The sequence below is a fragment of the Apteryx rowi genome, unplaced genomic scaffold (assembly GCF_003343035.1).
Source record: "Apteryx rowi isolate R43461 unplaced genomic scaffold, aptRow1 scaffold_37, whole genome shotgun sequence".
Lineage (NCBI taxonomy): Eukaryota > Metazoa > Chordata > Aves > Apterygiformes > Apterygidae > Apteryx > Apteryx rowi.
The window spans coordinates 2,432,243-2,445,674 of NW_020450196.1; the positions used below are offsets into that span (position 1 = coordinate 2,432,243).

The 13,432-nt window shown below is 39.6% G+C and overlaps 1 protein-coding gene across 1 annotated transcript in view; it reads left to right on the forward strand.

Annotated features, from left to right (window-relative positions):
- ADAMTSL1 (ADAMTS like 1) overlaps positions 1 to 13,432 on the forward strand; it is a 202,462-nt gene that overhangs the window by 88,173 nt on the left and 100,857 nt on the right. Inside the window, exons 10-12 of the mRNA XM_026073568.1 lie at positions 6,000 to 6,050; positions 11,171 to 11,375; positions 12,652 to 12,799. Of these exons, the coding sequence (XP_025929353.1) occupies positions 6,000 to 6,050; positions 11,171 to 11,375; positions 12,652 to 12,799 (404 nt within the window). The remainder of the gene's footprint in view (positions 1 to 5,999; positions 6,051 to 11,170; positions 11,376 to 12,651; positions 12,800 to 13,432) is intronic.

Below are 13,432 nucleotides of genomic sequence, written 5' to 3' on the forward strand. Positions count from 1 at the left end.
TCAGGCAAACGGTCATTTTTGTGGCTTTGGTCATTTTTACTTAAGTTCTTAATTTGTTACAGGGTGTTGAGAAAGGTTTTCTGCCTTGTGGTATTCTCTGAACCTTGGTTGCCTCTGATAGCCGGGGGCTGGTCTCAGTTTCCACAGCCAATCTCATCCATATGAGTGATTCTAAAGACAGAAAGAATCATAAGCAAGAAACAGCAATTCAGTGGGGAGATGAGACAATGTGGTTTTTTTTTGCCATCAAAACAGACATGAAAAAAAGGCTTTTGCACCAGCATGGCTGAAGTTGTGTGTCTTAGAAAAGAGAGAATGATATTAGTGAAAAGTGTGCTGCCTACAACTGAAAGAGTCAAGTAACAGAAGTTGTTCCACTTGTAAATTAATGGAGGGTAATTTTTGAACAGTTTAGAAGTGACTGAGGAACTACCAAGGCTGTTGGAGGAATGAGCTAAAATGATGCGTTGTGCATGAGAAAGGGGGAAGAAGTTTAGAAGGTCAAAAAGGATTCAGAGCAGCAGGAAAGGAATCATCAGGGAATTTTTCAGGAAGGATGAACTGGAAATAGTCATACATTTGCATAGAAATGGCAGTACATATGTCTCCAGATACTGGAAAAGTAGGCAGAGAAGGAGCTGATAGCAATGACATTATTATGGTTGTTGTAATGCAGGTCATCTGAGTTCAAGAGTAGGATAAAGTTCAGCTGTGAATACTGCTAATGCTTGAAGAGGCAATTTTCTTCTCAAGACAAATAGGCAAGAACTAGAACTGTTGGGTAGGGCAAAAGGCATTTAAATTAAGTTAGAAAATGRTTTTGTCAGAAGAGGCAGGGAGGATGGACCAGAAGAGATCAATCAGAGTGTTAAAAGTATCTGAATAAATTCATCTTTAAGGGAATAATTTATACTAAAGAAAGATAAAAAGTCAAAAAGAAGCTATTGAGGTGTTTTAGATAACAGGCTGTAAGGTGGAAAAGTAGATTTTGTACTRCAATGAGCATCAAATACAGATGTCTGTCTGTCCAAGATGAAATTATGGGAAAGGTGATGGCAGTCTATTTTAATTAAATCCTAGAAGAAACCAAAACTGTAGCAAGTAGTAAGATGGTGAGTTACAGAGATATTTCACTGTTGAGATTTGCAGTGGATATTCAGCTGTAAACATTTAGTACTAGAAAATAACAACAAATTTCAGTCCTTGTATCAATCACTACTTATCCAAACCACCATAAAATATTAAACYGAATGAAAATGGGAAACTTCTGTGTCTTCCATTTTAATAGATTTTCAGAAACATTACAGCTGTGCTACAGGAAGAGAATACTTTTACTACTTTAAACTTAGAACACCTATTTCAAATCTTGTAAAGAAACAGTCAATCTAGCTCACTCATCCACTATGTTTCCTTAAAAAATTTGCTTTTTACATTTCTGAGATTAGTCTTTAACGGTCTATAGTAATGATAAGTAAGCCATGCATTTCTTAGAATTTGAAATCAATACACCACAAAGAAGTCAGTGTCATTTATTATAAAGATGAGATATTGTCATGCTGAAGCCGTTTAAATTTGTGAAGCTTTCTGGAGACTGACACAGAAATATAACTTTCTCAGTCTTTTGTATTGTTTTAGTAGCTTATTAAAGTACTCAGTGACAGTCCATTTTGAAACTTTTTAGATAGGAGACATTGGCTTTTTCTGATCTGTAAAGCTCTATGCATACATAAAGGCACTGAAGACAAAGTACACAATAGTTCTTCAAGTCAGGTTCCATAATGATGGAGTGCAAGGTATGCGCCATATGACTATCTACATTTCAGGATTAATTATGGTGATCCAGAAGCCACAACTGGAATTCATACTGCTAGCATAGTTTAGAATTAGGATGCCACTATATGCGGTAGTACACAATGTTGCCTGGAAGTGTATGCTGCTGTAGATATCATCTAGCCTAGATCTGGATAGAAACAGTGATATCTTACAGAGYAACACATGAAAAATGTTAACAAAGGCTGTCTTTTTAAGGGTTTTGGCTTCTGTTTTTCAGGGCAAAAGTGTTCTTGTAGCAAAAGGTGATTGATAATGTCACACAGTGCTATAGTAAAGCACTATGAGGTGAGGGTGCAGTATCACACATTGCCTTTATGTCAGGATTTGCAGCGATAAATTGGGGACTTTCTCATGAGCCTGTCCTCTGYTCAGTGATAACTGTGGCTCTCTGGAGAATTCTGGCTCATATACATATGTCTTATGTGATAAACTTTTCCAGTCTTCCAAGCATTTTCTTTCAGTCAATGAATTAACTGTTCACAGCCAACTTAAGCTGCTTCAACTTTTTATTATTATTATATTTATCAATTGCTATTAATATCTTAGATGTATTTCACATCATTACTTAGAAGACATAGTCCCTGCCCTGCAGATTGTTTTTTCTCAAGTCACACAGATTTCAGTGAAGGCCTAAGTCTTTGCTGTGCAAGTCCCCGACAGGAAAGAGGTGTAACAGCTCCAGCTACCTGGAAGTGCATGCAGCCATGCAGCCTACAGCATGGGAGGTAGAACCCCCACAAGGAAACAAAAACAACAACGAAAGTGAAGGCTGTGAGTCCAAGGGATGTGAGTGGCCCATGGAGGCTGGGGATCAGAATTACAGAGAGCAACAGCCCTGGAATGCAGGTGCCGCTTCACGGCCGTTTGCCCTCRGGTCCTGCTGGAGATAAGCCAGGAACACCAACAGCTGAGAAGAGCTGGTACATTGTCTGATGGACAGTCATCAGGGAGCTAAGKGAAAAAGCTGCCTGAGATGGTCAGTTGAACTAAGGGAGTAGTTTATGGAGGAAAAGGAACTAAAGAGGAAGACAACAACAAAAGTTACAAGAAACACTGCTGTGGGCACCAGCCCCAGGGGAACCAGCACATGTGATGAGATAGCAGACTGCTGTGGGGCACGCCTAACTCTGGCATCTGCAGTTCCCATTCCAGCTGGACATATGCCTTGGAAGAGCAGTTGTGCTGAAGCTGCCAGCATTCAGGAAGAAAACAAACCCATCTACAGGATATATAAAACAGCTTGTTGATCTGAGACACATGAGATTTCAGACGTGAGAGACAGAAAAGCTCTCCAAAGTAATCTGCTTTGTGCCACTTGCTCCTGCCAAAGCAGGTTTGTTCTGGCTGTTGTGTGAATAAGTCTTGTTTGCTACTCCCACAACAGTCAGGAATTTCAGCATACTAGAGGAATAGTTGTTTGCCCTCTCCATTTAGCACATCATCCTACATCATCCTCTTTGCCTTGTCTGACCAATGTACAGTGAACAAAGCCCAAACCCTAGATCTCCTCCATCTTTTTGTAAGATTATGATGGATTGACAGGCACATGGAATTTAAGTCTTTCTGATCAGTTAAAAAGTACAGGATTCACCAAAGCAATCTCAAAGTTGATTTCTAAATGATTTACTTAGGTTTGCTTTTTTTTGTGTAGAAAACGCGACTAAATAGCAGCTGTTGCTAATGGTATAATAACCATCTGCTTTTCTGTTGTTTATTCAAGTTGATTTTTGAAAGTCAGAGTTTTAATCATTATTCATCAATGGCAAAATAAAAAAGTTGTCAAAGTCAAATGTTGTCTGAGGTAAATACTTTCATTTTAAAACATCATGCTGGAGATCTAGGGTTGGGGTCTTTTTTCTCTATATACCCATAAGACTTACCTTTCTGGGGACCATTAGCTTACCATGATAGAATCAGTCTTTGCCAGACTTTTGCGAATGCGCAAGGCTATCAATAATTCCATGGAGCTTTATACTATTTACAGAAATGCAATTTATGGATGCAAAATTCTTTGAGAGTCAGATCTTTCCAATGACAATATTAATTTTGTCCCTTTTTAGTGCTTTGCAGATGTTATTTAATCTTCATAACAGTGTTTGGATATAAGTCAATTATTTCATTTGGAATGGCCTTGAATTTTCTGCATTCTAATGCATGTAGCAGCAGAAGACCTTGATTATGCATACAGACTATGCTTATTAGAAAAGAACTATTTCTCACTTTGAGTGAAAATAAATTTTGAAATCTTTTCCTTTCTTAGACAGTAGGAGCTTAGATAGTATAATTATTTCATTTCTGAACTAGTTATATTAATCTTTTTTCCACCAATTCCTCAGCAAGCTGATGAGATGGAAAGCGTGAACAGCTTCAGAGTAGAACTTCAGCATCAGTGGTAGAAGAGTCAGGAAGAGCATATATTCCCAAAAGCATGAGGAAAAAAAAGCCTCAGAAAAAGTCCCCTTCTGACATCTTAAAATATTACTGCAGAGTTTTTCAAACTGCTGCAGCCATTTGTCAGTCAAGCTAAGTCTGGAAAGTCTTGCTCACCAATCATACTCTAAGTGACCCATCTGTCTTCATTTCCAAAGTTTCCCAATACCAGAACTGTCTTTTATGGATTTTTAGATTTTGCAGAGACAGGCAGCTCTGTGTACACGTAGACACACACAGCTTTGCATAGGGCTCCTGTGACTGCAGAGGCTGCTAACCTGACAGGAAGCAGTCCTGTCCCCATCACACACACTCTCATGGCTTCAGCGTCTTCTAATGCATTAGMTGGAAAGTTCCAGCACGCTGACCTAGCACTGACTCTTCACTGTGAAAACACAATGGGATCTATTCTCCTCTCATGGAAGAATTATGCACATAAAAATCCTACTGTCTGAAAGGAGAATAGAGCTCTTTAGCCTAGGCATGACAAGACTCCTTTGAATGTTTAGAGCACTGTTCAGCGAACTGTGTTGAGGGTGGAGAATACTTTCTCCCTTCCCCCTCCTTTGCTTTTTCCTCCTTACAGAAACCCTYAGCAGGACACCTTGCACCTCTCATCTGCACAAGATTCTCAACAGCCACCTTCATCATTTTCAGCCAGTTTCCTCTGTCCATTACTTGAGTTGGGAGAGGTTTTTTATTTCAGTGCGATTGGCATTAACCCTTTCATGGCCCTGTCCCCCTGCCCCTTTGAAGTCCTCTATCGCATAGTGGTGCTGATGAAGCTGGTATATAAGGCACTCTGGGATCATCCATTTAACACTAACTGACATGCCYGGTGACTGGGAGAGGAGGTGGGTAGAGAGTTACTCTGGGTCAGAATCCATCAAAACTGACCACACCACGTTGTGTATGAAATCCCAGGCTAGCATTTTAGTGAGACCATGTAGTTGCTAATACGTCAAGTGATAGCCATCTCACACATAACTGGCACAATACTCATTAAAAAAATTACTAATTATGTTCTTCACTATTGTCTATTATAATCTTTAGATGTTATATTCTGTAGATGTTATAATAATAACAAGCCAAGCTAATCAGTCACCACAATGCCAAAAAGACATCTTCTCCTTTTCCAGAAAAGCCCAAATAAAGAGGCAGGCTCTGAAGATTAATGAAATTTGACTGCTTTAAGATGGTGAGACATGAATTGCAGATTTGAATTCTTGCACTGGAATGCCCTCAGTTTCTAATCCCAACTCCTGTAAAAGCAGACATTGTATCCGAAGGGCAGAAACAACCATATTATAGTTTTTAAAGAGTTTTATCTAGAGCTCTCTGAAGCTGACAGAAGTTCTCTTATTGTCTTCAGTGACTCTAAAAGAGAAAATACTGTGTACAGGAAAGCTTATTTTTATGGAAGATAGTCACTTTGTCAATTTAAATAATATTTGGGCAGTTCATTTGGGTCATTGGTAACAGTGGATTGCTTCTTAGCCAGACGGTAATATCTTTATAAGAATAAAATATTAACTGTTTTTTTTTTCTTGGAATTACTTACAAACAGTAGGATGGGAGCATATGTTTTGCTTTAAATGTATTAGCAATTTAGGTAAAATATCCTTGTTTGGGGGTTTTCTTTATGATAAAAAAAAAGTTGTATAATGTAATCATCTAGTGCTTGTTTTATTATGTGTACCTTCTACTCAGAGGGTTGGCATTATTGTTCCTAACAGTGATGGATACAAGCAGATCATGCCSTATGACCTCTACCATCCCCTTCCTCGGTACGTAAAACAATCAACCAGATGCTAGGATTAACAAATACATTTATTGTTTTTTCCCTCATCTCCACATTGCTGCTTTGCTCTGAAAYGAAGATAACACATGCTTCTTTCCTCTTGCACTGAACTCTTTTGCAGATTAACCCTGAGATGTTCAAGTGCTAACCTGTTGTTATAAATTGTGCTGATGCAGAACTGAAATTATRCCTTAGCTTTATTATACCTTTCTCTCTCTTGCCTTTCCTTCTCCCTCCCTTCCCTCATCTCTGAATAGGACCAYAGCCTGAGGTTTGTAATGAGCTGTTAGAGTCTTTCTGTCTGTCTGATGGTGTTTCTCTTCTTACTGTCCACTGTGTGGCTCTGGACGTAGAATTCCAGACACTGCCCTTCAATTTTGTGCATTAGTGTCTCTTGCAAACAGATCACATGCTTCTAAATCATGAGTTTTTTGTTTTAGAAAGTATTAGTGTTGAGGCCTTATCCTGAAAACCCGCGTAAACACCTTGCCTGAATGCCTTACTCCTTTGGCTTCTCTAAGAATTCAGAGATCAGGAGCAGGAATAGGATTAGGACCTGATGTATATTATTCATTATCTCACAATTAATGTCTTCGATGTAAGAGGATCCACTTGAGATTTTYATTGAAATAATTATATGAGTAATTACTCAAACACCTGTGAATAAGACAGATGATGATCAAAAATGTTTGGTAGATGAAGGATAATAACCATTTGGTTTTGAAACACTGCCTGGACATGCACTGTGCTTTGTTTCCTTCTTCATTAATCTGTTGTATCTCTGAGTCTCATAACACTGAAAGAACCTTCCAGCTAATATGTTAGTCTCACATTGCTGAGGAAACGATCTCTCTCAAACCATGGTGAGGCCTAATGCAGTGAGCTCTCTGTGTTTGAGTGCACAAGCACAGTGCATTCAGATTTGATACAGGCTCTGCAGCCAAATCATGGACCCATCCCAAACTATGTTTGAGAAGACAAGGAAGAGAGAAACCTACTTGCCAAACATCATGGTTCCTATTCATGTTGGCACCTCCTATCTGTGCTTTATGTCATTTCGATACATATGTCAAATAGACATGCTTACCTTCCAGTAATGTTCCATTTATATTTTCTGTGGATTAGGTTTTTCTCTTCCTRTATAAATTCTTAGGAACACAGAGTAAATTCTTAGGAACACAGTCATTATCTCATTAAATACTCATGAAATACGCCTCTAAAATATATTGCTGCCTCTCATTCATTTTTTCTGGAAATTTTTTTTCTCTGTTCTTTATTAAAAAAAACCATAACTTCTAACCTCAAAAATTAAAGTTCAGCTGATAAGGAATGTAGAAGCTAGAATATTAATGGAATCTAAGACTCCGTCTTTGAGTAAACCAGATTTTACTTCAATTGTGTGCAAAAGATGTATATTTACAAAAGAGAGAAGGAGAGGGAATCACAGAATCACAGAATGGTTGAGGCTTGAAGGGATCTCTGGACATCATCTAGTCCAACGCCTCTCCTCAAGCAGGTCACCTAGAGTACATTTTGCCCAGGATTTTGTCGAGACAGCTTTTGAATATCTCCAAGGAAGGAGAGTCCACAGCCTCCCTGGGCAACCTCTGCCAGTGCTCTGTCACCCTCACAGTGAAGAAGTTTCTCCTCATGTTCAGACAGAACTTTCTGTGTTTCAGTTTGTGCCCATTGCCTCTCGTCCTATCRCTGGGCAGCACTGAGAAGAGTCTGGCCCCATCTTCTTTACACCTTACCTTCAGATATTTGAACACATTGATAAGATTCCCCCCATCCCTCAGTCTTCTCTTCTCCAGGCTAAACAGGCCCAGCTCTCTCAGCCTTTCCTYATAAGAGAGATGCTCCAGTCCCCTAATCATCTTTGTAGCCCTTCGCTGGACTTGCTCCAGTAGTGCCACATCCCTCCTGTACTGGGGAGCCCAGAACTGGACGCAGTACTCCAGATGTGGCCTCAGCAGGGCTGAGTAGAGGGGGAGAATCACCTCCCTCGACCTGCTGGCARCACTCTTCCTGATGCACCCTAGGAGACCATTGGCCTTCCTGGCCACAAGGGCACATTGCAGGTTTGTGGTCAGCTTGGTGTCTAGCAGGACTCCCAGATCCTTCTCAGCAGAGCTGCTTTCCAGCAGGTCAACCCCCAACCTGTCCTGGTGCATGGGGTTATTCCTCCCCAGGTGCAGGACCCTGCACTTGCCTTCCTTGAACTTCATGAGGTTCCTCTCCGCCCACCTCTCCAGCCTGTCCAGGTCTCTCTGAATGGCAGCACAGCCCTCTGGCGTATCAGCCACTCCTCCCAGTTTTGTATCGTCAGCAAACTTGCTGAGGGTGCACTCTGTCCCTTCATCCAGGTCATCCAGGAGAACAATTCATCCAGGAGAACAATTGTAGATCAGAGTATGAATCAGCAGCACACAGCAGTGGAAGAACTGTATTTAAGCAAAAAGCATCCTGAGCTGGCCAGTGGACAGAGGTTTTTTTCACAGCTGAAGAAAATCCAAAATAAAGGATCAAAATGCCCTGAGGTATTTGGCTTTTAGCAACCCTGAAAGCAAAAAAAAAAAAAAACATTCCTGGGAAATGATCAAAGGCCTGAGACTGGTTCTCAAGCTATTCTGGGTTACGGTCTCACCCTTTAACTGTCCCTTTACATCCACTCTCCTAGTCACACTGTTCTCCTTTAAAGGCTCTTAACAGAAGCTCAGGCTGCAACTGCTGGCTGGGACCTCTGTCCCCTCTTTCTCTCTGTGGTTTCCCTGCTGCTGCCCATCTTATTCCTCTCTCCCCACTCTCACATGTGCTCCTATGAATCCCCAAATGGAGCTCAGGTCTTCCCCTCTTGCCCCAAAAGGGAAAAGATGGGCATATATATCTCCTCCAAACTTCAGTGGTGGAGACTCCAGAAACTGAGCAGACCACAAGGCTGGCACAGTACAGGGCCAGGTCAGGGGGATAAAAATTGTATTTCCTCTAAACTTGCAGAATTTAAGCAAAAAATCCAAACAAAACAAAAGCAAACCAAGCAGGCCCTGGCTGCCCTATCTGTTTGGTGAGACTGGCTCCTAACACCAAAGACAGAGAATAGTGAGAAGCTCTCTGGGAGAAGTGGAGAGGAAATCTGAGAAGAGATCCTTGCAAAATTTCCCTAATACAATCCTTCTGCCTTGAAACTTATCTTGAACAGGAAAAGGTAGGGATCAGTGGATATAGTGTTTACTTCAGTGCACTCTTACAGATCCTAATTCTTGAAGTGCACCATTTCCTTTCACAAATTGTCAGTCAAAATTATACCCTGTGTACATCACAAGGAGCTATGACTTCTGCTTTAAGAGCAGTATGACAGAGAAACTTTTTACTTTCTTACCTTACACCAACATAAAAACTGAGCACCAAATTGCTTGCCTAGGTTTAAGCTCCTTTGTATTGCTGAGGTAGTATTAGGTGTCCAGAAACTTGTCCCAAAGACTCCGGGGAATTCCAGACACAATACCTTTATGCTTGGGAAAAGCTAGCTGAGGCTGGCTTTAGCAGTTCCTGCTGTTAGTAAGTTCCAATGTGAAGTTTCTACATTTAGATTAGTGGTAATTAGAAACCTTAGCTACATGCTCAGAAACTTGTTCACAGGAGTCACAGGTAACATATTTGAACGAAAGACATTGGTAGAAGTACCCATTTGTGACACCTGTGGCTTATGCAGAGCTCACAGTGGTGAATACGGCATGGTGTAAAAATGGTTTCAATTCTTCTTTGTGATGAATTATACAATTAATCGGTGGCTTTACCACTCATAAGCTGCTATTAACATCAGCCGTTTCACACTGAGTTTTATGGCACCCTCAACTATTAGCCAAGAGTGGGTAGTACCTAAATGTACTGGAGCTGGTCAAAATAAGATAGGTGGATATGGAGAAAAATCAGAAGGAAAGATAAACATTATTCATACTGCRTAATATTTTTTTGTAATCCTGTTAGAATTGCTTAAAAAAATAATTCTTTTGCTGTGACTGGGAGAGAAAACCCTCACCTTTGGCTTTTTTTTCCCTCTTGCCTGAATGAGGAAAGAGGTAAGGAGGTTTCCATGAAATTTATTTTTTTCAATTAAAAAACGTAAATGTGTTACTAAAATCAGTATTTTAGACAAAAAGATGTGGTCAAAAGATTTTTTTCCTTAAATAAAAGATTTTTCAAATGTTTCCAAGTAACTAGAAGATACGTATGTTTATACCATTAGACATATGTAAATCTATACAGGAATATCCACACTGGCTCATGACAGTGGTCCCATACYCCTTCTATGGCAACAACCAGAAAATAAGAGAGGAAATACCAATCTATATTTTATGCACATGCACATGTACACACATAAAAGGAAACATACACAATTTTATATGCATCACTGTAAAAAAAATATTCTCATAAGTATTCATGACTTGTCAGAACACATGTATTGTTCTTCTGGTTTTTCATTATATTTTCTAATGGCACTTGTTCCAAAAAGATTGTTTCTGAATTCCTCTCACTGTCCCGACTGTAATCAAACAATGCCTGCATGGTTTCTCCATCAGAGGCCATGTATCGTATCAGTCATAGCCTCTTCTTCTCTTCTTTAAGAATTTCCTCCTTTTTTTTTTCTTATTCAGTTGTGTCACCAGAAGGAAGGACTACTATTTTCCACTACATTTTAGCAAAATGGACATCAGCTTCAGAGCTCATTGAGCTTTTAGCAATTTGGGACAAAGATGTCTCAGAATGTGGCAAACTGTGTGAAGACATGATAATCCCATCAATTAATTAAAAGGAATTAATTTAAAAGTAATTAGAATTTCTGTGGCAGTAGTCACGGGGTTAGTAGGAAAGAGAAGATTTAATGTTACTAATCTGTGACTTAAAGACAACAGCCAACAGAGCACTTTGTTGTTATGGCCATTTATAAAAATATATGAATAACTTTTACTCAGATTAATCGTAAAAAAACTCCTGTAGATAACAGGTTATGCAATTGGGGTTAGAGGGAGGTGTTTGGGGGGGGGGGGTGAGGAGGAGTTCCTTTTTCTGAAGCCTTGGCTTTGTTTTGTTTTGTTTTGTTCTCAGATGGGAAAGTACACCTTGGACTGCCTGTTCATCATCCTGTGGAGGGGGTATTCAAAGCCGCAGTGTCTCATGTGTGGAGGAAGACATTCAAGGGCATATCAGCCCTGTGGAAGAGTGGAAGTGCATGTACACTCCAAAGATGCCTGTTGTCCAGCCTTGCAATATATTTGACTGCCCAAAGTGGCTTGCTCAGGAATGGTCTCCGGTAATTAGTTTAGCTTTGTTGATTTTGTCTTTAATACGTTAAGAATACATCTTAGATTCAGAGAATAATGCCAATAATTTAGTGAGCCTGCCAATATAGGAGCTATTCTCCTTCCTCATTATTATGAATTTAAATGAATCCGTTTGTCTAACTGCAAAGTAAATATTCAGGATTAATATTAATAGGATTAACAAGATTAAAGAGAATGATGGAAAAAAAATCAGATCTGTCACATTAATTAGTGATCCTCTAGAAACAATAAACTGGGAACATAAATGAAATGCACAAAACAAAAGGAATAAGCTGTTCATGGGCATGTAACAGTATATCTTTATTGCATCTCTTCAGCCATAAATTGAATATCATGAATTGCTGAGAATTGGCCAGAAATGTATAAAGCCAGAACTGACTCTGCTGTTTGATGCTTTTGTCCCTCTAGCTTGTCTGTTCCCGACTCTGTTTTACTTTTCTGTGAAAGCAGATGTCTGGTAGCAAAGTGCTGTGATTTTGTTCATAAAGACTTGATCCTGAATGTAGTTTCTCATCGCCTCAGTTTCTCAACAAATTAAAAAAAAAAAAAAAAACTAAGGTAGCTCACCCACAGCTGAGGTGTTCTTACCGATTGTGAAGTGTTTAGTGATCTCCAGATGAAAGCTACTATCTAAGAGCAAAGTAATATTGGTGGTATCCCTAGTCCTCCCTACTTGGTGGTAGCTTTGATTCCCTCCCATCCAGCCACTTCTGAAACTTTCTATACAGGGGGAAAAAGTGATGTATCTTACCAAAAATAAACAGAAAAAAAAAAAAAGACTTAAGAAAGTGTCTGAAGGAAGAAAGCCCAAATGGTTTCCCATTTTGTTTTGTGCCATATTCCAAAACAGCTGAATGTCACCCCTGCTAACCCATAAGCCCCACTACCTTGTCCAAGCAGAGCAGAGTGGCTCTCGATGAAACTGACAAGGTGTTACTGAGCATATCCAATATGAGACAGATGGCCACCAGCCAAGCAGCCAATGCTGAGAGTGACTCTGCAAGAGACATACAGCAACAAAATGTCCAAACCAAACAAATGTGCAGAACAAAAAAGCAAAAATGTGTCAGTTTTATACCTTACCCAAAACTACCTAATATTATGAGTAATTTGTGATCAAGATTGGATGTTATTGCATCATGTTTTGCCCCACAATGTTCACATACTTCTGTTGAATATACCCTTTTTATTTTCCACTTGTGACATACTGTGCTCATTCCCTCTTTCCTTCTTTTTTCCTTTCAGTGCACTGTGTCCTGTGGACAGGGACTCAGATACCGTGTGGTTCTTTGCATTGATCATAGAGGGATGCATACAGGAGGTTGTAGCCCTAAAACAAAGCCACACATAAAAGAAGAATGCATCGTACCCACTCCTTGCTACAAACCCAAAGGTAATGAGACAGAAGGAGTCTCAGAAATTTTTGTTCTTTGAGCACTGTTTCCATCTGCACTGAATTCTGCATTTGTACCTTTAAGGCCTGCCATTCTTAACCCAGTTTGCCTGTTAGCAAGGTGGAGTGAATGCTAGCCCTTTCCTCTTTCTTATAAATACTAGGATTTAAACTGTTAATTTGTGATCCAGCAGTCTAAACAATGTCTAAATTTGACCTTCATGTAAGCAGGTTTAACCTCATTGACTGTATCTGGGCTAAATCTGACCCATTTTGTTAAAGGAATCTAATGTATAAATAATATTTATGTATAAATAATATTTATAGATAAATGTAACTATAGGTTTAAAGAGCCTGCTCACAAGTTGGAGGCTTGAAATAAGTCAATCACTGTATCCCAGCAAGAAGTTCTTCTTCCCTGCAAGGCTGCAAAATTTGACACACTTTCAGACTTGAAGGTTTGTATAATAAGAAGTACTCACCTTGGATACAGAACTGAGTGTTTCTTGGCTTTGGCCTCAGACAGAGAGTAACATTGTGGTAAATTTCCCACATTTTGCTGAGAGAAGGAGAAAACATTTCTGCAGCATGATTTCTGTATGGCCACTGTTTGGAACTTCTTATGGGATAAGA